At 39.9% G+C, this 24,900-nt stretch overlaps 20 protein-coding genes and 1 non-coding gene across 21 annotated transcripts; 9 read left to right on the forward strand and 12 right to left on the reverse strand.

The window, feature by feature from the left end:
• Positions 1–51: 51 nt before the first annotated feature.
• On the forward strand, positions 52–1,326 carry EHEL_061420 (translation elongation factor EF-1 alpha; the record flags this gene model as incomplete). Its single annotated transcript, XM_003887443.1, has 1 exon — positions 52–1,326. The coding sequence occupies one exon, from the start codon at positions 52–54 to the stop codon at positions 1,324–1,326; it is 1,275 nt and encodes a 424-aa protein (XP_003887492.1).
• A 65-nt stretch (positions 1,327–1,391) lies between these two features.
• EHEL_061430 (40S ribosomal protein S26) lies at positions 1,392–1,748 on the reverse strand (the record flags this gene model as incomplete). The annotated part of the gene is made up of 2 exons (XM_003887444.1): positions 1,392–1,712; positions 1,746–1,748. 2 exons carry the CDS (start codon positions 1,746–1,748, stop codon positions 1,392–1,394), a joined length of 324 nt encoding a protein of 107 aa, XP_003887493.1.
• A 186-nt stretch (positions 1,749–1,934) lies between these two features.
• EHEL_061440 (Cdc50-like protein) lies at positions 1,935–2,747 on the forward strand (the record flags this gene model as incomplete). Its single annotated transcript, XM_003887445.1, has 1 exon — positions 1,935–2,747. The coding sequence occupies one exon, from the start codon at positions 1,935–1,937 to the stop codon at positions 2,745–2,747; it is 813 nt and encodes a 270-aa protein (XP_003887494.1).
• An 86-nt stretch (positions 2,748–2,833) lies between these two features.
• On the reverse strand, positions 2,834–4,303 carry EHEL_061450 (Sec1-like vacuolar protein sorting-associated protein; the record flags this gene model as incomplete). The annotated part of the gene is made up of 1 exon (XM_003887446.1): positions 2,834–4,303. One exon carries the CDS (start codon positions 4,301–4,303, stop codon positions 2,834–2,836), a length of 1,470 nt encoding a protein of 489 aa, XP_003887495.1.
• Positions 4,304–4,407: 104 nt separating this feature from the next.
• EHEL_061460 (uncharacterized protein) lies at positions 4,408–6,207 on the reverse strand (the record flags this gene model as incomplete). The annotated part of the gene is made up of 1 exon (XM_003887447.1): positions 4,408–6,207. The coding sequence occupies one exon, from the start codon at positions 6,205–6,207 to the stop codon at positions 4,408–4,410; it is 1,800 nt and encodes a 599-aa protein (XP_003887496.1).
• A 144-nt stretch (positions 6,208–6,351) lies between these two features.
• EHEL_061470 (L-type amino acid transporter) lies at positions 6,352–7,536 on the reverse strand (the record flags this gene model as incomplete). The annotated part of the gene is made up of 1 exon (XM_003887448.1): positions 6,352–7,536. One exon carries the CDS (start codon positions 7,534–7,536, stop codon positions 6,352–6,354), a length of 1,185 nt encoding a protein of 394 aa, XP_003887497.1.
• Positions 7,537–7,611: 75 nt separating this feature from the next.
• On the forward strand, positions 7,612–8,469 carry EHEL_061480 (uncharacterized protein; the record flags this gene model as incomplete). The annotated part of the gene is made up of 1 exon (XM_003887449.1): positions 7,612–8,469. One exon carries the CDS (start codon positions 7,612–7,614, stop codon positions 8,467–8,469), a length of 858 nt encoding a protein of 285 aa, XP_003887498.1.
• A 102-nt stretch (positions 8,470–8,571) lies between these two features.
• EHEL_061490 (hemolysin III-like putative integral membrane protein) lies at positions 8,572–9,228 on the reverse strand (the record flags this gene model as incomplete). The annotated part of the gene is made up of 1 exon (XM_003887450.1): positions 8,572–9,228. The coding sequence occupies one exon, from the start codon at positions 9,226–9,228 to the stop codon at positions 8,572–8,574; it is 657 nt and encodes a 218-aa protein (XP_003887499.1).
• A 151-nt stretch (positions 9,229–9,379) lies between these two features.
• On the forward strand, positions 9,380–10,063 carry EHEL_061500 (CCR4-NOT transcriptional regulation complex subunit NOT5; the record flags this gene model as incomplete). The annotated part of the gene is made up of 1 exon (XM_003887451.1): positions 9,380–10,063. The coding sequence occupies one exon, from the start codon at positions 9,380–9,382 to the stop codon at positions 10,061–10,063; it is 684 nt and encodes a 227-aa protein (XP_003887500.1).
• A 58-nt stretch (positions 10,064–10,121) lies between these two features.
• On the reverse strand, positions 10,122–11,186 carry EHEL_061510 (DNA polymerase sigma; the record flags this gene model as incomplete). The annotated part of the gene is made up of 1 exon (XM_003887452.1): positions 10,122–11,186. The coding sequence occupies one exon, from the start codon at positions 11,184–11,186 to the stop codon at positions 10,122–10,124; it is 1,065 nt and encodes a 354-aa protein (XP_003887501.1).
• A 56-nt stretch (positions 11,187–11,242) lies between these two features.
• Positions 11,243–11,686, reverse strand: EHEL_061520 (nucleoside diphosphate kinase; the record flags this gene model as incomplete). Its single annotated transcript, XM_003887453.1, has 1 exon — positions 11,243–11,686. The coding sequence occupies one exon, from the start codon at positions 11,684–11,686 to the stop codon at positions 11,243–11,245; it is 444 nt and encodes a 147-aa protein (XP_003887502.1).
• Positions 11,687–11,836: 150 nt separating this feature from the next.
• EHEL_061530 (uncharacterized protein) lies at positions 11,837–13,285 on the reverse strand (the record flags this gene model as incomplete). Its single annotated transcript, XM_003887454.1, has 1 exon — positions 11,837–13,285. The coding sequence occupies one exon, from the start codon at positions 13,283–13,285 to the stop codon at positions 11,837–11,839; it is 1,449 nt and encodes a 482-aa protein (XP_003887503.1).
• Positions 13,286–13,451: 166 nt separating this feature from the next.
• On the reverse strand, positions 13,452–14,408 carry EHEL_061540 (uncharacterized protein; the record flags this gene model as incomplete). The annotated part of the gene is made up of 1 exon (XM_003887455.1): positions 13,452–14,408. One exon carries the CDS (start codon positions 14,406–14,408, stop codon positions 13,452–13,454), a length of 957 nt encoding a protein of 318 aa, XP_003887504.1.
• Positions 14,409–14,549: 141 nt separating this feature from the next.
• EHEL_061550 (uncharacterized protein) lies at positions 14,550–16,628 on the reverse strand (the record flags this gene model as incomplete). Its single annotated transcript, XM_003887456.1, has 1 exon — positions 14,550–16,628. One exon carries the CDS (start codon positions 16,626–16,628, stop codon positions 14,550–14,552), a length of 2,079 nt encoding a protein of 692 aa, XP_003887505.1.
• Positions 16,629–16,678: 50 nt separating this feature from the next.
• Positions 16,679–17,395, reverse strand: EHEL_061560 (ER lumen protein retaining receptor; the record flags this gene model as incomplete). Its single annotated transcript, XM_003887457.1, has 1 exon — positions 16,679–17,395. One exon carries the CDS (start codon positions 17,393–17,395, stop codon positions 16,679–16,681), a length of 717 nt encoding a protein of 238 aa, XP_003887506.1.
• Positions 17,396–17,550: 155 nt separating this feature from the next.
• EHEL_061570 lies at positions 17,551–17,622 on the forward strand. Its single transcript has one exon. It is a non-coding gene; the product is annotated as a tRNA-Gln (tRNA).
• Positions 17,623–17,794: 172 nt separating this feature from the next.
• EHEL_061580 (Psp1-like protein) lies at positions 17,795–18,487 on the forward strand (the record flags this gene model as incomplete). The annotated part of the gene is made up of 1 exon (XM_003887458.1): positions 17,795–18,487. The coding sequence occupies one exon, from the start codon at positions 17,795–17,797 to the stop codon at positions 18,485–18,487; it is 693 nt and encodes a 230-aa protein (XP_003887507.1).
• Positions 18,488–18,628: 141 nt separating this feature from the next.
• On the forward strand, positions 18,629–20,191 carry EHEL_061590 (uncharacterized protein; the record flags this gene model as incomplete). The annotated part of the gene is made up of 1 exon (XM_003887459.1): positions 18,629–20,191. One exon carries the CDS (start codon positions 18,629–18,631, stop codon positions 20,189–20,191), a length of 1,563 nt encoding a protein of 520 aa, XP_003887508.1.
• A 183-nt stretch (positions 20,192–20,374) lies between these two features.
• Positions 20,375–21,211, forward strand: EHEL_061600 (uncharacterized protein; the record flags this gene model as incomplete). The annotated part of the gene is made up of 1 exon (XM_003887460.1): positions 20,375–21,211. The coding sequence occupies one exon, from the start codon at positions 20,375–20,377 to the stop codon at positions 21,209–21,211; it is 837 nt and encodes a 278-aa protein (XP_003887509.1).
• A 213-nt stretch (positions 21,212–21,424) lies between these two features.
• Positions 21,425–23,251, forward strand: EHEL_061610 (uncharacterized protein; the record flags this gene model as incomplete). The annotated part of the gene is made up of 1 exon (XM_003887461.1): positions 21,425–23,251. One exon carries the CDS (start codon positions 21,425–21,427, stop codon positions 23,249–23,251), a length of 1,827 nt encoding a protein of 608 aa, XP_003887510.1.
• A 153-nt stretch (positions 23,252–23,404) lies between these two features.
• EHEL_061620 (tetrahydrofolylpolyglutamate synthase) lies at positions 23,405–24,766 on the reverse strand (the record flags this gene model as incomplete). Its single annotated transcript, XM_003887462.1, has 1 exon — positions 23,405–24,766. The coding sequence occupies one exon, from the start codon at positions 24,764–24,766 to the stop codon at positions 23,405–23,407; it is 1,362 nt and encodes a 453-aa protein (XP_003887511.1).
• Between the last annotated feature and the right edge of the window lie 134 nt (positions 24,767–24,900).

The raw sequence follows: 24,900 nt of genomic DNA on the forward strand, positions 1-24,900 counted from the left end.
CAGAGGCCCAAAAATTTGTTATCTAATAAATAGACTCCAAATTGCTCCCTGATGGATTTGGAGAAGGTGCGCATTTCCCGGAAGAAGGTGGTCAATATTGTGTTTGTTGGGCATGTTGATGCAGGAAAGTCGACGATATGTGGGCAGATCCTTGTGCAGATGGGACTGGTGGACCAAAGGACACTGGAGAAGTATAAACAGATGTCTAGGGAGCAAAACAGAGAGAGTTGGTACTTGAGCTGGTGCTTAGACATTAACCCTGAAGAGAGGGAAAGAGGGAAGACAACTGAGGTAGGGTCTGCATCTTTTGAGCTTCCCCACCGAAGGATAAATATACTGGATGCACCTGGGCATAATCAGTTTGTGTTTGAGATGATAAATGGAGCTAACCGGGCGGACGTAGGGATATTGGTAATATCTGCAAGAATAAATGAGTTTGAAGCAGGATTTGAGAAGGGTGGGCAGACCAGGGAGCACATCTTCCTTCTAAAGGCTGGAAGTGTCCAGAGATTGATTGTGCTGGTCAACAAGATGGACGATCCGAGTGTGAAGTGGAGCAAAGAAAGGTTTGATGAGATAAAAGACAAGGTCGGGTCATTTGTTAAGAGGATGTTTCCGTCACCCATATTCATTCCTGTCAGCGGATTTACTGGAGAATATATTAAGGAGAAGGGAACGTGTTCATGGTATGGCGGGGACTCTTTTCTTTCGGAGCTGGACAAGATAAATATTCCAAGGAAGCCTGACGCCCCACTGGCTATCACTGTGACAGAAAAGGTGAAACTTATGGGAACTACTGTTTTGTTTGGAAAAGTCGAATGCGGAAAGGTAGTTCCCGACATGGCAGTAAAGATCCTGCCGCAGAATACAAGGAATGCCATTTCAGCTATAATGGATGAAGAAGAGGTTGAGATCGAAGAAGGAGAGCCCGGGGATGTTGTGAAATTAAAGCTGAAGGAGGAAGCTGATGATGTTTCAGTGGGGAGTAAGATACTTGATGTCAATAACATGGACTATAAGTCTACTCAGGAATTCACCTGCGGATTAAATATACTTGATAGTGACACCATCATAAGTTCTGGTTATACTTGTATTCTTCATGTGGGGATTGTCACTGTTCAGTGCAAGATAAAGGAGATAAGAGACATTAACAATAAGAAAATAAGGTTTTGCCGCCATGGAAGCAAGGTTCTTGCTAAGATTGTTGCTTCATCACCCATCTGCGTTTTCCACGGCAGCAGAGACGAGGACGAAAGACAGAGATTTGCATTGAGGCTAGAAAGTAAAACTATAGCTGTTGGTGTAATAAGAGCAATAAAGGAATAAAATATTTTGGTCTGAAACGACTCAGAGTTTTAAGGGGGAATCTTCATAGAGATCTGGGAAGCCTTTTAATTATGAGAACTTACCTTGTTCGGGTTGAATCCATACCTGATCTTTCTTGCCTGAGAAGAGCGAACTCTAACGATCTTGGCATGGCATGCACAAGACACACAAAACTGTGACTTGTAGCCCATTCTTGGGACTTCAAACACCTCGTAAATGGTTTTTTCCTTCAGATCATCAAATGACGCCTGCTCGATAAGTGACTGGATCCTAAATCTTTTGATTGCCTTGTCCTTGGGGGTCACACGCCCACACTTGTCGCACTGAATGGGCTTCACACTTCCTCTGTTCTTCTTTGATCTTCCATGGTTTCTCCTCTTAACAGTCTACAAAATTAGAACACTTCTTCAGTCACTTACCATTCTTAAGGGCAAAAATTTTCGAAGCAATGAACTTTAGCGTCTATGGGCGTGAGCTACTAAGGAGCTTCTGTTCTCTGTGAATCTTGAGTTTCAGATTGTAGAAATAGGAACTCCACAAGCTTTTGGTTGTTACTCTTAAATAAAGATACAGACATACCCCAAACAATAATAGCGCCTTGTATTTAGATGAGTCTTCTAGCATACCTATCAAGAATAAAAAGGCACTTTCTATCCCAGAAGCTTCCCGGGACATATAGATCAGAGTCTAACAGAAGTTTTTTGACCACGCTTTTTGTCATAGGTCTCCTAAACCTTGTCCTTGGCATAATAGCAACATTCGTGTATAGCAGCCTGATGGAAGTAACTATTCCATATACAGACAGCATGAGCACAGATATCTATCTTCCTAGGGGCAGAATCTATCTTTTTCTGGAAATGAGAGAGTTCTATCAGACTAACCTGAGGTATAGCAAGAGCATTAGCTATGATCAACTTAAGGGAGAAAGGCCAAAGAGCCTTAGTTCAGCCAGTCCATTATCTTACAAGGACGGAAAGATTATATATCCAGCGGGGCTTCTTCCAAATAGCTTTCCTCATGATACATATAGGATTGATGGAATCGATATTGAGACCGAAGGAATTTCGTGGGAATCAGAAAGAAGCTCAGTGAAGCCATCATCTTATACAAGAGATGAAGTTGTTCCTCCTCCACTGTGGCCAGTTTACAGTGACGTCCCTGATCTGAGCACAGACGAGAGATTCATAAACTGGATTTACATAGCACCCTTTCCCAGCTTCAGAAAGCTTTGGGGCGTGGCCGATGTGGGGACAGAAGGGATGTATACACTTAACATTACTTCCATGTTTCCATACGGGAAGAAATATGTATCACTTGCACAGTTGTCAGTAATAGGTCCGAAAAATTACTTTCTATCTATCGGGTTGATGTTTGTTGGGCTAATTATGATCTTATTTTCTCTCCATAGCCACTGCTTATAATGAGAGCCAACCAAGATATTTTGACAGTAAATAAATTAGATCGATTTAATAATTATTTAGGTGTGCGATCATACAGTCGTCACTGATTAAATGGCCTTCATAATATTCTTGTAGGATATCATTGAATCACCAACAATATAGAGCCTTGACTTTCCTTCCATTTCTGTACTATAATATTCATACAGGGCTCGATATTCCGAGTAGGTGATTCCATTTCTTATGTAAACTATTATGTAGCTCATTGGGTTCTCAGACTCCCTTGCAGTAGAAAAGCACTTTCCGTCGAGTCTGCTTGTCCACCAATGACGGAGAACCCTTTTGATCGCAGGCTGATACCCTAGCTTAATATCGACATCGTCATCAAAGCGATATCCATAGTGCCTCCATATGGGCATCAAGAGTGGATATCTTTTTGTAAACGCCTCAACTTCGTCTATAAGGTCTGGGTGCCTTTTGACCTCGTTGCTTGGATTCTTTCTGTTTTTAAGAGAATATATTATAAGCAGCTTGCTCCGCTCTATAACCGAAATGTCCTTTCTTGCAAGATACTCGTCAATTTCCTCCTTGCTGACCTTGTTGTTTTTCAGGATGCTCATTTCTATTTCGCTTAAATCCTTGAGCCTGAGGCATGCCTTCATCACGTGGCCGTGCTGTGCAAGATGTGCTTCCAGCTGTCTAGAGAGCTTGGTATTTTCCTCGAGATCGTCAAAAATGAATTCATGAAGCCTCTTCTTTTTGAATTCCGCCTTCTTGATCAGCCCCTTGATGTCTTCTGAAACCTCATATATGTCCTTAAATTTCGAAGCATCAAAAAATGGATCTCCAACTACAGAGTAGCTTTTTTTTCCAATTCTGACAATGCCGTTCTCGTATTCTGTGTGTTCATAAAGTAAGGATTGATATCTCCATTCATATAGCAACGGTGTGTAAAGATCAAAAGATCTGTCCAGCATTATCAGTGTTCCACCCTGCCCGAGATTGAGCCCTGTAAGCCTGGTGTTCAACATGTCAGAGTCCTCAAGGAGGTACTTATCTCCAGCCTGAACTTTAATCGTTGGAATACTTCCAAGGTTCATAATAAGAGAGAAAATCCCGTCTAAAGCTCTTTTCCTGATGGATGGAGATGCATAGTCGTCGACCTTCGTCCGGTGGAGTGTATACAGAAAGTTGTCTTGTTTAAAAAAGTCCATATATATCTCGTGGACTTCAGAAATGACACAGTATACATCGCTTGTAGCAAGAATTTCTAGCATCAAGGAATCTATCTGGTTTGTAAACAGGATTATGTATCTCTCGTAAAAGGGGCTCGACACCTCTTCTATCAGCCATCTTATGCTCTCCGGGCGTATTACAGCTATACAGGTGATTCCTTGTATCTTCTCTCTTCTTCTGTTCATTATACTATCAAATAAGAAATAGTCGTTCTCAAGAAATCGGGAATGAGGAATGATATTGCTAAGAATCACCTTTGTGTCCTCGTCAAACAGAAGGGCTTTAACACCTTCCCCCATTGTCAATATCTCGTCTACTTTTTTTCCGAGCAAATCATCGTGCATTGTATTTCTCGAATGTTTGTTGAGACATCCTATTTCTCTGTTTCAGAATCATTTCTAAAACCAGAGACACAGCATTTTGAAAGCTTGCAATAGTTTTACATCTTTTATTTTTTGGATAAGAATCCTACTTCAAAAAGGTGGACCTGGCCCTTGACTTTCTCCTCCCTTTCCGTATTGAAGAGGGAGCTATATCCATGGCCAAAGAGCCACGAAAATACAGACATTCTTTCAATCCCCTTGAGCCAGTGAACTGTAGAAACTCTTTCTAAAGGGAGTGTCTCCGTAGTTTTTATGAACCATTGACTGCAGTTTTTTAGTTTAAATGTATGATAAGGACCGGTGCTTGTTCTGTAGCTTTCACTAAGGTAATACGATGCACCAGCTTCCGAGCCTCTAATAATGGCCTCGTTATAGAGAAACCGGTATATTGGGTACTCCAGGTCGTAAAAATCATGCAATGATACCATTGTTTCCACACACTCGGAATCATCTCTGAAGCAGCCTATCAAGCCCATCACATCATTTTTCATGTTGACAAGATTCTCGATGTTCTTGCGTGGAGTCTTTATCACAACATTGTCCTTGTATGCAAATCTCTTTCTTTCCCTTTCGTTCATGAACTTTATATAGACGCCATGCTTTTTCATTATCTTTTGGATATTCTTACCTCCATACCCAATTATTCTTTTATGATGTCTCTCATCAATATAAAAAGTTAACTCCTCCGGAAACTCGTCTTCAATCATTTCTAAGGCGCTTTTGAATGCTCCGGAAGATCCACTTATAACCATATGGATCCTAGTACTTCCAGGCCTCTTGTGAATTGCAATTCCACAGCACACATCTCTCATTATTCTTGTAATTTTTCCATTCTTCTTTCCACAGAGAAACTCGACAGTTTCTGTCTCAATATCCATCTCGCCTTCCACATATCCTCCATTCTCCTCCACTATCCTCAATAGAGTCTGCTTCTCACCAATGACCATGAATCCACAGCTTATGTTCTTGATCTGAAGTATAAAAACACCGTCATAGCTAGGATACTTCATATTCTCTACCACCATTTTCATTATGCTATTGTACAGTAGATTTATCTTATTCTTTGCTCTTCTAACCTCATACAGATCAAATCCTTTTAAAATCACCTCCGTGTAATCTTCGCATATTTCTCTTGTGTCAATGTATGATTGAGTGTCAGACAGAATATCCTCAACCTCAGCTCCCTTATATGAAAGCAAATGTGCAGTCTTTTGGGAGTCGAGTACAAGCCTTTCAACTACCTTTTCAGGCTCCTGGAGATCAATGGCTGCCCCATTGTGGGATATAAGACATTCGTCAGAATTTATTCTCGAGTGGTAGAACACCCTCCCTCCATTCCTGACAACCTCCTTTGCAGGTATACCTACTCTTCTAATTTCGGTGGTCCTTCCAAATGCATTTTCAATCATTAGGAGTATTTTCATTCTTGCATCCAGGCACGCCCTTCTTTTTCCACATATAAAGGCCTCAACCTTGCCATCTATCTTGATGCAGATGGAAGTCTCCGTGGCATCCATTATTTCTTTCATCTTTTCAGTTATTTCGGCTTTCATCGGATATAGGCAGAGAGGTATCTCTACTCTGTAGCAATATCTAAAGCACTTACTAACTAGCTTCATCATTTGATGGATGCTGTAGCGATGGTTCACATTCAGAGATACTTGAACCTTGTTCCCCACGTCCTTAGATATCGAAGCTCGGCCTATTCCCACAAGGATCTTCTGCAAGTCTAGGCATATTCCATTGTACATAGAAGAAACCATTTCCTTTGGCGTGTGCCCTCCTAACGGTATTATGAAGGATAGGAAAATTCCGCTAGGCTCGGGAACAGCAAAACACTCGAGCCCCTTCCTACGGTGCTCCATAGTTTCTGAGGAACCACATGTCTTTTATACGTAAGTACATGAAACATACATCACATCAGCCTTCCAAAACATGTATGCAATACCTTGAGGGTGTTTATTGGGCTTTAGAATGAAGAGTCCGGGGAATCTTTTAATAAACACATCCTAGCTGCAGCAAATAATGTAACTGCAGATAGAAATACCTATTAATGATGCAGCTAAGGGAACCACAAGAGGAAGGCTAAAGGGTCTGTCTAGAGAGGGATGCCTCAGCTTAAGAAACACGAGACCCATGCATGACAAGGAATAGAACAAGGATGTCCCAAATGCTATCTTATTCACCATCCAAGTTATGCTTTCCAACTTAGCGAATGCAAAAACAATGAGGGAGAAAGCAGCAAGGGACACCATCTCCAACTTCTTACTGAACTTTACTGGAACAAGAGACTCGATGATTCCCGTTCCAACGATGAGTGAGCACACAAGAGACCCAATCGTGGGAATAAGTGTGACTATTATTGATAGCATCCTGGGTGTAATGGGAATTCCTACTGCCTTGAAGTATTCATCAATAAAAAAAACATTTCCAATAATGTCATCGTACGGCACTACACACATCATTGACAGGCTAATGAGTATGTATATAAAAGCCACAATCCATATAGACCCAACTATGGCTTTTGGAAAGCTCTTCCCGGGATTGTGTATTCGATTTGCAATATAATTCCCACAGTTCCATCCATCGAATGAGAATTGTGTGAAGCACAGGCCCTTAACTATAGAGGTTGCATCTACTTCTATGGTACTATTTCTTACGTCAAGTATTGCAGGATTTGGAGAGCTCTTAACCACAATAAACGATATGGAAGAAATAACTAAAAGAGAGGCAACCGTAACGACCTTAAGAAAAAACAGTATTCTCATCGTCCATGTGACCAATCTTCCCCCAAAAGATAAAAATATAGTGCACAGGCCTAACAACGCAGCAATACAGTAGTCTCTTCCAATATCGTTTTCAAAGCATTCGTGTATTTTGATGGACATGATTGCACAAGATAGAGGTAGTATCAACAATATAGAAACCAAAGAATAAATGGTCCCCAGATGTTTTGAATATGCCTTACTGAGGTAATTTAAATCTCCCCCAGCATATGGATAGGTAGATCCAAGCTCGGCATAGCATAGTCCAAACATAGTTGCAATTATCGCAGAAGCAACTATCAGGAAGATAGAGGAGGCACATGTTCCTGTTTGTGATAAGACATAGTGTGCCATGCTAAAAACCCCTATGCCCACCATATTGCATATGGACAGGAACAATAAATCAAGCATCTTGATCTTTTTTTCCATTCCGGGGCCTCTGTCCAAAAACTTTAATTTAAGAAACGGAGCCGTTGGCCCAAAGGCCAGAAAATGAGACACCCCATGGACATCGAGACAGCCGAGAGCATCATAAAGAACGACGAAGTTCCTATAGCTAGGAGAATGAGATCCCTGTTCTATCTACGTAACATACTGCTTCCCAAATCTGTGAACGCCATTGCAGGAGCATTTGCATCCAAGTCTATTCTTCTGAAGCACGAGGCTGCATATGTTCTTGGGCAAATGTGCATGGAGGAGTCGGTCCCTGTGCTTCTGAATATTTTATCTGACGAGAATGAAAACGAGATTGTCAGGCATGAGGCTGGAGAAGCCCTAGGAAACTTCAAGCCCACCAAAGAAATAGTTGAGGGATTGGAGAAGTATGTCAACCATCCTCTGAAGCCCATTTCTGAAACCTGTTATTTGGCGTTGATGAAGCTGAAAAACGGAGTAAATATGGTATCCAAGTTTGGATCCAGAGACCCAGCATCTCCAATGGAGGGAAGCTTTGAAGAGGCAAGAGAAATTTTATTGAATAAGAATGAGTGTCTATATAGAAGGTACCAGGCAATGTTTTATCTGAGGGACCTTGGAACGTCTGAAGCGATACATGCCCTTGGAAAAGCCATGGAAGACGAATCATCACTGTTCAAGCATGAGATCTCATTTGTGTTTGGGCAAATGAGATCCACAGAATCTATTCCATATCTTATTAAGGGAATGGAGGATGTAAGAGAACATGGAATGGTCAGGCATGAGTGTGCAGAGGCACTGGGCGCAATTGGCAACGACAAGTCTCTTGAGGCGTTAGTTAAATATCTTTATGATCCTTGTGATATTCTAAGGGAGAGTGTAGAAGTAGCTGTGGATATTCACAACTATATGAATAGCTGCGAAATAGAGTACTGCACAGTGCAATGAGATGGATGGAAAGATCGCACAAGGATCTATCAGCTTATTCTGACGATAACACCCTTTCTATTAAATTGATTTAGCAAACCTTTTACAAGAGCCATGCATGGTTTATTTTCCAGAAAGGGTAGAGATGTAACCTTTCAGCAAGGGAACAAGAAAACACCAATTGGCCAGCACAGTCATCACATGAAATATTTCATGGTACCCAAATATCTGAGGATATGGGTTTGGCCTTTCCATTCCATATATGAGCCCTCCAATTATGTATATGGCACCACCCAATACAAAAAGAGAAAGGTCGCTCAATGGAATGCTCTTCATAATTATACGGAAAAATGGAACGATGGACACACCATGAAGTATGTAAACCATGAGATCAAAGTGCATGTGCAGTTTTTTCATAAGGACGATCTTCAAAATCCCTGCGAGCGATATTGTCCATGTCATCACCAAAACGTATTTCGTGTATGTTCCTATTGGAACCAAGTTAAGAATCACAGATGTCTGAGTGCCTGATATAAGAAGAAATATAGATATATGATCTAACCTCTGGAAAAGAGACTTTGTCTTTTCGTCCTTCCATGACGTGGTGTGGTATGTGCTGCTTACTCCAAATAATACAAGCTGGGACAGAAGATATATCATTATCCCAAGATTTCCTTTTCTGTGAATGCAGCAGATAGCATACATGAAGGTCTTTGCGATGGTAAGGTAGAAGGCAGCTTGGTGGATTCTTCCACGAAGCATAGGCTTTTGCTTTGTCATTTTGTTGGGTACGAGCAAACTCAATTTATATAAGCTATGCCAATCAAATCTGTCTGTCTTGGAAAAACAATCGAAGAAGAGACCGTCAGATAACATAGCGAATGTAGGCTTTTATGGGAAATAAAAAGAAGATGACAGACCCTGTCTGCTGATGAAGAAATCTCAAGACAGCAAGAGGGATGAGGCCAGAAAGGATAAGAGCATGAAGTCTCCCTTACTGAAGGAAAAGCTCACACCGGAAGAGGTATGGAAGAATGCAGCTATTCTATTGGGAACCAAAAGAAAAGAATCCACTCCAAAATCAATGCAAGGCATAAAAACCTTTGACTTCAATGATGTTTGTGCGGAAATTGAGAAAGTGAATAAGGAAAGAATTTCGTTGTATGGAAGTGGCCATGAAGACGGAGTAAGAAGGTTCTATGAGATTGAAGCCTCGAACTCTCTTGTACATATTCCAAACTTCAGAGACTTAGAAAGAAAATATGTTCCAAGGACGCCTGTGGAAACACCTAGCTTCTTTCCAAAGACAGCGCTATATATATTTGAAAGCCAGGACATATTCAAGAAACTAGACATAGATACGCTCTTCTTCATTTTTTATTCTCAGCTTGGAACTGTTCAGCAATACTATGCTGCTACACAACTAAAGACGTATTCGTGGAGATTCCATACAAAATACTTCACGTGGTTTCAGAGGCTAGACGAGCCAAAGCTGATAACGGCAGACTATGAAAGGGGTGATTTCTTGTTCTTCGACTACGATGTTACATGGTCTTTCATGAAGAAAAGTGACTTTACATTTGAGTACAAATACCTTGAATGCTCCGAATGGTAAACTTTTTGCATGTCTGTATACTATAACTGTCTTAGCAGAAATGATAAAGAGACTGTTTCTACTTTTTTTGGTGTCTCAGAATTTTTTTATATATTCTCCTGACTTCTTCTCTCTGTCTGGTACTCTCTGCTTCTTTCCTGAACCATAGGGAAACTAGAGACTTTTGTCCCGGGATTTTCATCTTAAGAGCTGCATTCATTGTCCTGAACGCATGGCGGAATATCTCGAGAACCATCTGTGAGTTTCTGCAAACAGCTGCTACATCACAGTCAGGGTCTGTCGGATCCTCGATGGATAGTGTCTTTGCATCATTCCTTATATATCCAACCCTGTTTACAGAAATCTTTGCAGTCTTATACGGAAAATCGCATCCATAGTACTGAAAGAAATCCATGAAAAGAACGCCGATGTTCTTAAGAGGAGAGATCCGGTTCTCTTGGACAAGAGGATGTAGCTGAAAGAAGCTCAGAAGAAGAAGGAACTGGGAATAGCTGTTCAGCCCTCCGGTTGCGGCATCTGACTGGTTTCTTATAGTAAGAAAGTGCTTCAACAGAATTGCAAACACTCTTATGTAAGGATGCTCCTTCAAAGTATACCTTATAAACTTTGCAGCTTCAACCCCGTTTTCTTGATTCACAGAAATATCTATTCTAAATCCAAATATTCTGTCTCTAAGCTTGAGAATGGGAATTCTGCATTTTCTGATATGAAACAGAGTCTCTTTTTTAACGAAATCTGCCCCCATCATAAGGTTTTTTATCTTTGACAGGTACCTGTTGGCATATTCTTTATCAGTGTCTATGCCAAGTTGAACATTTACATCGATATCACTCGATGGAACGATTAGTCCCGTAGTGTGGCTGCCAAAGGGGACAACATTAGCACTTGGAAGCTCACGGACTATCAACTTCTTAATTCTTTCAAATATGTACATCCTTGAATTGATTTCTATTTGTGTGGGTGCTATCTCCTGGTATAGCTGCAACAGCTCGAGATCAAGCTTCTCTAAGTTTCCAAGAGAGACGGAGGACATATTTGTATCAAGCAATGATTCTATTGAAGACAGCATGTGGCCCTTCGAGTCTACTTTTGACTTGCTATCTCGTGTTGGCTTAATAGGCATTCGTACAGCACAATTTGTATGAGGATAAAAATTAGAGAAAATATTATGAAAAGGGTTTAATAAATCCAGGCTTCATCAAAGAAAGAAACAGGCAGGACATCGTCTCCGATCCAGAGCTTGATTTCTTTCTCTGCATTTTCGACAGAGTCTGATCCATGGATGATGTTTTTCCCCACCGTAAGTCCGTAATCTCCTCGAATGGTTCCAGAAGAGGCTGCCTGTGGATCAGTCTCCCCAATCAACTTTCTACCCACAGAAACTGCATTTTTTCCGACCCACACCATTGCAAGAACCATCCCAGACATCATACTCTCCACCATTTCGTTAAAGAAAGGCTTGCTCGACAGATGGGAGTAGTGCTGCTCCAAAACCTCTCTCTTGGCCATCATACATTTGCAGGCTGCTAGGTATAGCCCTTTCTCCTCAAATCTTTGAATTATCTTCGAGATTAGCCTTCGTTTTATCCCGTCAGGCTTGATCATTATAAATGTTTTTTCCATTGGAGGGATATACTTTTTGGCTTTAAAAACCTTTTTGATTGAAGCTTTGGGCTGCAGAAATTATTTTATTAGTTTATTACTTTTCTATAGAAAACATGCAAAAACAACTTTAGCCCGGAGCCGGCACCTTCATCTTTTTTAAATATCCAATTAAACAAAATCATTGAGATCGCTATTTGTAAGGAGCTCTCTGAACTTATCTATAAAGTCGTCATCAAAGTTTAGCTTCTGATGCTTGCTTGGTTCTTTGGTATTAGAATTTAAACCTCTCGCACCGCTCTTTATCTGAGTCGGCTGCATGGCAATTGGAGTTACACCGATAGCTGACTTTTCAGGATTTGTGTCTATCTTTGAAGGCCTGTGACTGTTTTCAAAATGTAGGGAGTCTTTGGAGAGATCTTTTAGGTTGTGGGAATTCTCTTTATCCAGACTTCTATCAGGGTATCTTTCAGCATCTCTAAAACCAGCTTTGGCACTTCGAGCTCCAAAGTTGCCGCCACCTGGAGCAACGCTTTTAAGGGAATATGATAGGGTCTGAGGGCTTTTATAGAGTTCCTCCTTCCTTTCTTCCTCACTATCCGTGGAGTCAAGGACAATGGCATCTTGGCTTTCGGCATCTTTATCCTCCTTTAAACCAAAGGACTTTCCTTTTTTCACTATCTCCTCCGAGCTTTCTAGCTTGAATATCTGCTCAGGAGCACGCGAGCATGGCATAAAAACAAACGAATCTTTGTAATAGGTTACACAAAAGTCGCTTCCTCCAATTAACGTGAAATGTCCTTTGTCGTCCACCTCGGAAACCGTAACATTTTTTATAACATATCCAAACTCACGCTCATCCATTTTGGAGTCGCTCTCAACTACATGAGATCTCCGAATAGAGCCAACCTTCTTTGGAGGCCTTATGTTTTGCAAGGCATTGCCGGTTTCCACTTCCAAACGCGGTGGAGGAATCCCATATGCAGGAAGCTTGTCGCTACTGTCGAGAGTCTCTGTTTCATCGGGCCCTTCCTTAGGAGCTTTAGCATTTTTCACATCTAAGTTTGCTTCAAACGACTTGTCTTTTTTCACTTGGTGAGTCTTGTCATTCCAACTTCCTTCTTCACGATCTTTCGGGCTGTTTCTAGGCATCCGCTCAGTTCTTTTCTGTGCTGTAATCCTTTCATTTCGAGAAGGAAGCTTTACTAGCCCAGGCTTCCTTTTGTTACTTGGAAGACTATCTTTTCCCTTTTCACTATCGCCTTGGCTATCCCGACGACCTGCGTGAGATAAATAGCCAAATGGATCTATCTTTCTCTTGCGTGGGCGAAAGGTTGGGCTAGAAGAAAATCCTATCCCTTTTTCGCTCATGGCATTATAGACAATTGGCTTGATCTCTAATTCTCCATGCACCATGGCTAACGTGTAATATATCCCGTCCTTAAAGAAGTATAAGACTCTGTTGTGAACCACGACACGCTGGTCAGACAGGGTAGGTAGCATGGGAGACTCAAGCTTCAGGACGCCCTTGCTGTTAGTAACATACTGGCTGTCCCTATGCTTAAGTCTCAACAACCTATCACAGGCAATAACAGCAAGAAATAAGAGCTTTAGCAGCATCACTCACAATAGGTTGTGTTTACCTTGCTCTGTTTTAATTCCAAGCGTTTCATGTTCAAAGGCTAAAAAGATAAACAAGAGAGGATGTAAAGATTGCATCCAAATAAATAGATTTATCTCAGAACTATGGTCTAATGCTCAGATCCAGATGGAGCATGCTTATTAATCATATTTTTACACCTGTAGTGCTGACCTGGATGGCTTTAAGCTGTGTGGGCCTGTAAGTTGTCACATATCCCGTGGACCAGTCATTCCCGGTTGCATAGACATAGTAACTTCCATTAGTGTTGAATCTACCACATGTTATAGGCTGACTTTCTGTCTGGGTAAATATTTTCATTCTTGCTTGTGCATCGAAAAACACTATGGTTCCGTCTCCGCCCGCAGTAACCAATATATTGTGATTGGTTGGAAGGAAAGATACAGAATTGACAGCATAAACCTTGTTATCAACTCTGTGGCATCTAAATATCATTTTCTTTACTGGAGAGTTGATGTTAAATATCTCTGCCTTTCCTTCTATTCCCCCAAGGGCAAAAGTCTCGTTGTCTTGAGCACAGGCTATTGATCTAATCATCCAGTTCAGCTTTGAAGCATGCGTTTTCTTCTGGTTTATGTCGTTGAGATTGTATGTTACCACCTCATTTCCAGAAAGAGATATTGCAAGTAGTTCTTTCTCAAGGTCCATGGCATAAACTTTTCCAGGAAGGTCTAAAGAGAATACAAGCTTTGAGGACCGGATATCCCAAAACTTAACAGTTTTATCCCATGACCCAGTTGCCAGCATGTTTGAAAAGCATCTTACAGATTTTACTCCTGCATTGTGTGCTTGGAAAGATGATACCCGACTGGTCTGTAGATCTACCATTTGGAGGCTTCCATCTGCTGCGCCTGCAAAAGTTAATGAGGGTGTCTCTTTGCTGAAGCAGCACGTAAGAAGAGGCTTGTTTAGATTCACCACACTGGTATTTGAGCTGTATGGGTTTTCCAAATCGTATGTTCGGATAGTGCCATCCCAGCTCGATACTGCCATCAGGCTATGCATCTGGCTAAATGCTATCTCAGAAACCGTATCTGATGGAGGATTTGGGATATCAGAAATCTTAGCACTATACTGAGCCATTCCGTGGGGTTAAAAATTGGTGTAAAGAAATCTCGCATAAGGACCTGATTTCAGCATAAGTAGTTACCCGGTGGTGGTTCAGAGGACTTTTTGAAAATGTACGTTTGAAGAACTGCTTTATTATGCTAATGAGGGAGAGGCTCAAACTTTCTTCATTTCATCAAGAAGGCGAAGGTATTTGCCGTATTCGTCGGGGTATTTCTCAGACATGCAGACATTACTCCACAGGAGCCCATTGTCCGTGCTCCTAATCCTTTCAATGTTATCTAAAATGGCTTGTCTACAATCCAGCTCCTTTCTTTCCTTCAGATCCTCTAAAGTTTCTCTACCAACAAACATGTTTCTATATATAAAGACCCTGCTGCCGATGTTATTTAGAGACTCGTCCAAGTATGCCTGCTTCCCAGTAGTGGCAAATAGGTGGTAATATAGAGCTGAGGCATCGCCATGTCTCCCGTTCGATAAAAGAAATGATATGGCCTGGTCTATTCCAAAGGAGGATCTAAGGCAGTATAGAACTATTTCTTCAGACATCAGTGCTACTAAGGCGAGTGGAAGCTTGCATCCAACTATCAAGTCATATCTTCCATCTATGAATTCAACTATGTCCCTGGATGCTTTACATTTGTTTTTACTCTTTTTCCACATTTCACAAAGACATCTAAGGGCATCCCACCCGCTGATTATATCATGAGCACATCTCTGAGATATAAGATAGGCAAGATTATGCTTGCAGACATACTCAAGAGAAGAATCCTTGCAGAAGCCGGTGCTTTTCCACATAAGAACTATCTCGGCTACCTTGTCATTCTTTTCAAGCAATGTCACTACTTTGTCAAATAGCCCAGTGCACTTGTAGAATGGACTCATAAAATCTCCGTTCTGCTCCATAAGCTTTTTCCCCTTGAGAAGAAAATATCTAGGTATCTCAATAAAATCAATATCTCTGAAAGAAATTTCTGCCATATCCACCAAGAGTTCTTCATCAATAGCCTCTGGGTTAATTATCTCAGTGATCTTGCCATATATCTTTTCTACATGTACATCCATGTTCACAAATTTTTTGTAGGCTTTATGCCCAAACTTCATTGCCTCGTTTAGAATTTTGAGCTTCCTGATACTTTTCCTGTCACTTTGTACTTCATTAAGAGCATTACAGATCAACTTGCAGCACTCAACCTTAAACCCGCAATATACCAAGAAGCCCAGGAAGTATCCAGTCTTCGATATCTTTCCTTCCTCTCTTTCCCACAGGCGCTCCTTATCAAAAAGCTTGAAGCTCCTACATGTGTATGGTGTGAAGTTGCCATTGAGAACATTGTTTAGCAATCGGTATTCGCTATCTAACAGCTTCAAATCAAAGTCCTTGTCGCTTGGCAAAAAGTATAAGAAAGATGAGCTAACACCAATAAAGCAGTTTCTGTAAAACTCGAAAGACTGGACAAGATCGTTGGTATCAAATAAGTATCCATCCGCATAGAGAATGTATCCATCATTACTAATTCCACTCATATAAAGCATGTCACTGTGATACTTCAAGTGCTTCCACTTGGCGTTAATCTTCACATTCATATTTATCCTTGCAAGTAGCTCAACGCCATCTGACACATCGTACAGAAATATCTCGCAGCCTCGTTGGATTGCTAGTCCCTTGCCGGTAACAAATGCCTTCTGAGTACAGGGATACTTCTCTAGGATTGGAGTACCATCAGCAGAGTAGATGCTCGTGTATGAATCTGTTTGATAGACAATTACATCGGTATTCAACGATCTTCCACAAGAATAGGAAACTATAGATCTGAAATATGGGGAAATGTGGAGGTTCCTAAACCCATTTTCAGTAAGAAGGTAAAATGAATTGTTGCTAAATACTACCACAACCTCTCCCCAGGCATTGATTTCAGGAAGAGAAAAGCCGTGCGAAATCTCGGTAAATGAGCCCAGCCCCTTTGTGAAATGGTAGAATTTGGTCTTTGTTATGGCAAACACATGCAGGCCATCGTCTCTTGCAACAATTGCAGCATCTAGGACAGGTAGGGCCTTAGAAGCCGAAGTTTCTTCCTTCTGGCCCAGCAAGGGAACAGAAACCAGCTCGATATATTCCTCATTCCATAGTAATATGCTTAGTTCATCGTTCATTACAACAACTTCACTTCTTTTTGGTTCAAACCTTACAAGAAGACTCAAGTTGTTTCTTATTGATAAGGGAATAAGGAACATTCGTGGGGATAAACCATTTGGTAGGGGATATATTTGAAAGTATCTGGCAATTATAATTCTCCTTTAATATTCGATGAGGGAAGACTTTCCGATATCCCAGACTTTCTAAAAACGTATCTGTAGTAGATTGTAAAGAAGTCCATATATAGCAATGTTTGGATAATTCCACAAGCAATAGGAATGCTTCCGATGTTCTTTACATCATAGACCCTCTTAAGAATGAAGTATACCGTGTATGAGGCTCTATAGAGCCCGAGCAGGAGAATATACTTCGAAGTCATTGTCTCGGATTCCCCTGCTTCCTGGAGCTGGACAAGCTGTGGGAGAATGGCAACGCTTTCAAGAAACAAGGACGATATATACAAAACATTGGAGATGTATCTATAGACACCGTAGCCGCTCCTGGCAAATAATAGTGAGAATACAAAGCATGGAACTATCAGGATCAAAATATTAAACTTATCCCACTTCTTGTCATATGTAGAGAAGTATTTGAATCTCATCATAAAGAGAATGAGGATTTGGAATCCGATAAATAGGATCTTCATTATAAAGTTGTATACTCCAAGAAGTCCTTTGATGTAGAAATCAAACAAATCAACATACCTAAATATAAAGACCATTGCGTACAAGAACTGGGTCTTGAGAGACAGTCCACTGCAAGACCTTGTCCTTGCTATCTTTGTTATCAGCACGACTTTTGAAGCTACATGGAGGAAGTCCCCACAGAATCTGAATGCATCTGCAATTATAATTGGAAGGAGCATCTTTGGGGTTATGAAAAGTTTTGGAGATAGGGCTTTGAACAGGAGAAAGGAAAGAAAACAAATCTAAAAAGCATGAGATAAACAGAAGAATATAGGCATGGACTGATGTGCACTGACATGATTGAAGAGATGTCAATGTAGACATGACCTGGGAAGGTTGCGTGGTGTAATGGTTATCACTTCAGACTCTGAATCTGACAATCTGAGTTCGAATCTCGGCGCGACCAATTGCCTTTTTCCAGGTTATGTGGCCTTTAGGCATCTTCAAATAAGATTATCAGTGCTTTTTCAAAACAGGATATACTCCAAATACAAACTCTCGTGTCAGAATGGAAACAAAATCTAATTGAAAACTTGTTTTAACTATGGAATAAAAAGGAAAAGCCTGTTTTCGAAATAATGTTTAATCATCCGGAATGGATATCATATCATCCAAACAGTATCTGGAACGAAACGAATGAAAAGTGGGATGAAAGTGATACAGTGTGGAGAACAGTGGGTGTAGCGCCAAGTAGGTTCATTGACATTCCGGGCGATATAGAAACAAGAGAAAGGGGGATTTTGCCAATAAACCTTACGGGGATGTTCCCTAGAAGGTGGTATTCTATTGTTGAATTTCCCAGCGGAAGGCTTGAGGTCGGGTATTACTCAAACATAATTGATTTGGATACATATGTGATACTAGAGGCCGATCGAGGAGAGGATTGCGGAAAAATAATTGGAAACATGAGTGAAAGTGAGTTTGAGAGCTCTGCCTTGAGATTAAGAGATATGAAGGCAGAGTTTGAACCAAAAAAGATACTTAGAAGAGCATCGTCCGATGATCTTAACAAGCTAAGGCAAAGAAAGAAAATAGAGGTAGAGTCTTTGAAGCAGTGCAAGGAGCTAGTGAGTGCCCGGAATCTAAATATGGAAATATTAAGCTGTGAGTACCAGTGGGACATGAAGAAGATAACATTTTACTTCAAAAGCGATAGGAGAATAGATTTTCGGGATCTGTTAAAGGAATTATTCAAGATATTTAAAATAAGAATTTGGATGTGTGCAGAAAGAAGAACCAATAACGACCTGATTAAAAAGATACTAGGATAAAGAGCTCTGATAGGCTGGTAAAACCCTTTTATAAAATTTTTGGTATAAGACTTGTCTCATCTTCTCTACAAATATTTGTCAAAATATTGTTTGTTTCAGCTAAAAATGGAATTCAACTCGCCCTCGGAATTGAAGGAGAAAATGGGTACAGAAGATGGCATGGAGGATCCAGACGGTGGTAAATTTTGCGAAGTCATTGATGCTTTGAATAGGGTGATATTATCGGTAAAGGCTATGGATAAGAAGGATGGAGATTGTGCAATATGTGATAGCGCCATCAGCGCTACGACTGGGAATGATGTTATTCGATTATATTCCTATCTTCTCGGATGCATATCAAACCATGTGGCCAATATTCTCCCGCTTGATTTTAAGGATCTTTTTATCGTAGAAAGCTTTGTTCTTGACAACATTTGTGAGAAAAAGATGCTTGACTTCAATAAGATTTTTGAAGAAGGAAAAGGATCTCCTGAGGCGGTAAGGAGGGAGATATTAGAAGCTACTAAAGGATGTCTGCTAAACAATCTCATAAACATAGACTGTGAACAAGAGTTGGAATCTCTCCTATACATGACCTACGAGATGTGCATGGATTCTAGCATTGAGGGCTTCACCCTGAAGGAAATAGAGCTTCTTCTTGCAGTTCTGTTTAGAAGATCTGAATCTTCGAGATTCTTCAAGATCTTTAACCGAAGTAAAAAAAGCAAGGGGTTATTGAGGCTAGGGCTTCTCATGAGCCTTAAGGATGGCGACGACACAACACTAGACAGGTTACTGAGAAGCTACAGCGAGCACGATCTTTTACCTGAGAGTTATTTTCTAAATGACAGCGAGGGCCTTCTTAAAAGATCCATTGATGTTGATTGGATAATGTCTGTAGAGGATAACGCAGAATGGGTTTCTCTCAGAAGAAAGGAGATGGAGTGGGAGGAGTGTGTTCGTTTTTGGGCTGCAAACAGGGAGGGGTGCTCAGAAGCACTTAACAAGTCCATGATGGATCTGTGTATCAAACATGGAAAATACGAGGAAGGATGGGTTGTTTACTCCCGAGGATGCAAAAAAACGCCGTATGTCATTCATAAGGCATGCCTTCTTGCACTGAAAGGATTGAAGGAGACTAATGATTGCAAATGGACCTCAAGATTGTTTGAGGTGGTAGAGGCCTCAGCGCCAGAGGAAGATGATGCGAAATACTTGGTTGCAAACGACATCATCGAAAACCTATCATCTCTTCCCGAAAATGTGCGGAACCTTGTTCTGAAGGAGTTCATAACCAAAATGGATCTTCTTGATAAGAATGAAGAGATTGTAAACTTGGTAATAAGAGGGCTTCTTTCTCTTTGCAAGAAGTGCGAAAGTGATCAGGAATCATATACTTCTTTTGGGGACTATGCAGATCTTTTATACACCAAGTGGAAAAAGCATAAGCTCTGCGGAAGATATACACCGGAAAGCCGCGACCAGATTGAATCTGAAATATACTCTAACGTATTGAGTGTCTTCGACACTTTGCATGATAAGGAGAAGGTACTTGGTGTGTGTAGAGACGTCGTCAATAGCAATACAAAGATAACCAAGGAACTCTGCTCTAAGATCCAGTCATTCCATAAAGGGAATCTCAAGTCCTCCAAAACAGAGCCCACCTCCTTGGAACAATACTCCATATTAGAGCGATTGGTATCATTTGTTTTGCAAAAGCATTAAAGGTCTTGGGCTACACATATGCAGGCAGTCCTATTATAGGTTGTCGAGGTTTTTTCTCGATTGATGCTTTTTAAAACTCAGCAAATCTATTATAGTTTGAATTTTGGGATAATCCAATGGGTATCATGCGCTCTAGGCCATATTTGAATGGAAAAATACCAATAATCAATTTGGGGCATTATCATGAACTTTTTCTTAGAATGCAAAAACTTCATGCTTGAAAGGTGGAGATACTTGGAGGACATTTTCTTCATGGGATGCGTAGCTCTCCAGTATAACTGTGACACAGGTGACTTCTCAATGCCCATCTCGATAGCATTAACAGCTGCGATTTATTTATTTATAAAAACGACTTACGGATTATTCGACGGGTTCGAAGAAGATGATGACAGATCGTTTACTGTATTTGATTTTCTCAAGACACTCCTTATAGTAATTCACATACTTGTATATTTCTTGTCATTTATTGCAATCTGTGAGATTTTTAGATGTAAGAGAGAAAAAAACTGGACCTATGGGATAGATGACAGGTCGTTAATAGTTACGCATACATTATACATGTTTTTGGCATCTCAAACAATTATGGCGAATATTAGCACAAATTCTGTTGTTGAAATCATTCGTAGTATTCTAGGATTCTATGAAGTGGCAACTCTTTCAGGAGTCAAAAATGATAAGGACTATGGTGGACTTCTGCATTTGACATATCCGATGATCTTCTCATTTCTTCCTTTCTTTTTAGGAGAAGCCACATCGATAGTAAGAAAGTGGCTGTTTCGAAATAAATTGTCGGAATTTGCACCAAGAATTGCCAAGATGGTTACTATTATTGCAGCTATTATGTGCACTGCTGTAGGTATGTATGGTACATTTGTAATGTTTAACATAATAGGAAATATTGCTTCAGCTGAAGCAAAGATAGAATCGGCCCAAAGCACCAGCGGAATACAAAAAGTTATACGTAGAACAGTTTCGTCTTTAATACCCGGAATTTTAAAAAATGCTTTAGTTATCATTTAGATAGGTTACCTCGAATGGGCTTATACGGAAACTAGACTCCTTAGATTATGAAATTAATAAAAGAAGAAAAAAATTCTATTTGGACTTACAAAACTTTTCTCCTATTTTTGACAGGATTTCAATGACATCTGAAAGGTTCTCCAATGGACATTGTGAATTAAAGGATAAAGAAAGCATATACAGTTGAATAGAAGTGATGCCCCAATTGATTTAATGCATCTAATATTCATGGTTTCTTTGCTTTGTGTCTTAAATAGCTCAATTCTTGAGGAAATAAAGGAAATCCAAGAGAAAAATCTGGGCCGTAAATTAAGTGAAAGTGAATTACAAAATCTAAAAGAAGAGCTTGAAAATGTTAATGGTATGGATTCGGGTGGACTTACACCATTCATAATCCGTGACGGTGAGCTTGTTGCATCGCCAGATGATAGATATAGCAGCATAGTAGAAAAAAAATATGTCGAGAAAGTAATTTCAAGGCTTCCATTTTTAATGTGGAATTCCATAACACGCATATACATACCTGGGGATTCTAAATGGTATACGGATTTAGTTGACGAGGTTTTTATGAACGGCCCTCTTAGAAGGATTAATCTTGTAGATCTCTACAAGTCTAAGAAAATGGCTCTAGATGACTTAATAATGAACGTGGTCAAAAAAGTAGTCAATGAACTGGGAGAATTTGGGAGGAAAGTTGTAAGTAAGGCAAAGATTGAGGCTGAGAAAATAACAGGCGAAAGTGTAGAGGAGGAAATAAAAAGGAAGATACTAAATGAAGTTATGAAATATGGAAGTGATTTATGTACTGCTGAAAAGAAAGAACAGATAGTCAAGGCACAGGAAATAGTGTGTAAGGGATGCAGACATCTTTGGAGTGACCCTGAGAGGAAAATAAGGTTTATTATAGGTGTCAGCCTGAGAAACTTGGCATTTAAAACAGAAAATCAGTCTGAAAATATAGAGGAGTTTTTGCCCCATTGCATTAACAATGAATTAATAATAGAGATAGAAAATGATAAATATGGCAAGAAAATTGTAGCAGAACTCATCTATCAGGTATTTCTGGAGAATAGGAGCATTACTAAGGAATATGCCAACAATGTTGCAAAAGAGGTTGCTAAAAGAGAAAGGCAGAAAGAAAAGAGAGAAGAAGAAGAAGTTAAGAGAATAGAAGAAGAAAAGCTTAGAATTCAGGAGGAACTGATAAAAGAAGAAGAACGGGAACAGGCAAAAAAGACTTTGGAGCAAAATGTGATAGCCAAAAATAGACCGGGTAAAAAAGAAAAATCTCAATCCAAAAGCAAAGTTCCAAGAGAAAAGAATGAGAATGCACAAGAGGCAGAGAGAAAGGAAAGAAACCAGCATGAGATACAGGAAAAAAAGGGCTCTGGTAAAAAATCAACTAGAGACACTAAGGTTTTTGATCTTAAGAAAAATGACATCGCTTATCACTATATGATCCATCCAAGAGTTCTTCGATGGACAAAGAAGGCTGAAGCTATTCATAAGATTCTACAGAAAGGAAGTGAGGAAAATTGGAAGAATAGAACCATCGAGGAAATCATAGAGCAAAAAGAAGTTCATGACATAATAGAGGTTGCAAAAATCCTTAAAGATAGACGTGCAGATGAATTTTTCATCAATACGGGAGTGTATGTGAAAAACAACAGTAAGACATGGAAAAAAATAGTAATTGCAACACTTGAAAGAAGAGGAGTGAAAGAGCCAGGAATAGTGGAAGTTGGAGTTTTCAAGAATAGACAAGGAGTGAATGTTATTTATCATTTGATGTTCAGATCTATATATTCACAGAAAATAGAAGATATCATAAGTTCTGCACTTAAGAAATCAGATAACGTAGTAGACAAGACAAAAGATTCTGATGAGTCTGTAGACTTATCTGGATTTCAGTATCCAAAGCCCGTACGCTGTGAAATAGTAGAGGAAAACGGTAGAATTAGAATAACATGGGGAGATATCAACAACACGGCCATTAAAGTTCGGGAGCTTACTATATTTAGAAAGCCATCAAGGCTGTGATAGAACTAAAATATGTTATAGAGTGACAAGGCTTTAGGCTTTTTCTTAATAGGAATTCTTTACATTACTATTATTTAGAATCATACTACTAAAAAATGCCCTATTCAAGATGTTTTGTTATAATAAAAAAACGGACCCTTTAATATTGCTGTGTTATAATAAATTGTTGTTCCAGAGATTTGGATTAATTAAAGATAGCACTCCTCCAACAAGATACAGACTTCCAGTCACAAGAAGCTCTGTACGAAAATGTCGTGAATGTGCCCTTTGTAAATAGAACCAATCAATGGAATCAGAAATACATTTAAAACTCACAATGGGCGTTTCTGGTGCAAATTCCTTCCACGTCTCTTCAAGACAGCCAATACGATTTTCAAACTCCCAAACATTTGGATCTGAAGCATCAGGGACATTCACAATGCCTGGCGATAGCAATACTGTATCAAAATCTAATTTGGAAAGAATTTTTACATGATCTCTAAAATCACGAGGACCTCTACAATAGTACAAAAGCCCACGGAAGCACTCATTCCTGCCTAATTCTTTCATTCTAGATTTGCTTTCAAACCAACTAGCACACAACGAAATACTCTCGACAGTATGTGCACCATCTAAATGTAGATGCACGCCGTTATAGAAAATCACCTGAAATCTTCCTGGCCAATATGTTCTGCAAAGAGATTCCAAACACTTATCAGACACTAAGAACAATGAACCTCCTTTCTTTGCCTTAGGAGATAGGGTGAGGAGAGGAGGGTGGTCAATAATGCTAGAAACCTGGCGTCTGTAGTTGGTAAGATAAAAATGTGACAATTGTAAAGCTAGACTTGCATTACAACCTTGAGTCTCTCCATCTAATCCTAAGCAAACTTCTCCCCTATCACTAGTATATAATGATATTGAAGGACACACAGATAGCGGGCAGCCGACCTGATTTGCATGGGATTTTAAGACATTCAGGGCAGATACAGAATTTCCATACGCCACAAATACTTGCACACTAGGCTTAAATATTCCAGCTTTTGCTGCAGATATTTCCTCAATAGTATTCCCAAGAACTTCCATATGGTCAAATCCCAATGAGGTGATTCCAACAACCACGGGGTTTTTTATGACATTCGTACAATCATAAAGACCACCAATCCCAACCTCAATTATTGCTCCATTTACTTTTTCATGCACAAATACATAGAAAGCCAAAATAGTCATAAATTCAAAAAAGGATGGCATTCTGTCAGAAGATTCCTTCGTAATCTTATGATAAACCTCATCTACGTATTGGGAAAACTTCGAGTGTTGCATCAATTTTCCATTCACACGTATACGCTCACGCACATCAGTAAGATGGGGCGAAGTATACAAACCTGTGTATACCCCATAATTTCTTAGTATAGAGTCTACAATAGCACAGGTACTTCCTTTTCCTTTAGTTCCAGCAATGTGTACAATATTAAGATCGTTGATACTGTGGTTACTTATTCCTACTATTTTTAAAAGTTTTCTGAAATAATCCATTCTCCTTCTCGCATATTTTTTACCTTCATCACTTCCCTCTGTAACTTGTATTTTAAGCGTGCGAGTATTGGATTGAAGCCTTTTTAGCTTTTCTATATACTCATACTCCTTGTTTTGCTTTACATCCGTCACAA

This window comes from Encephalitozoon hellem, chromosome VI (assembly GCF_000277815.2).
Source record: "Encephalitozoon hellem ATCC 50504 chromosome VI, complete sequence".
Taxonomy (NCBI): domain Eukaryota; kingdom Fungi; phylum Microsporidia; family Unikaryonidae; genus Encephalitozoon; species Encephalitozoon hellem.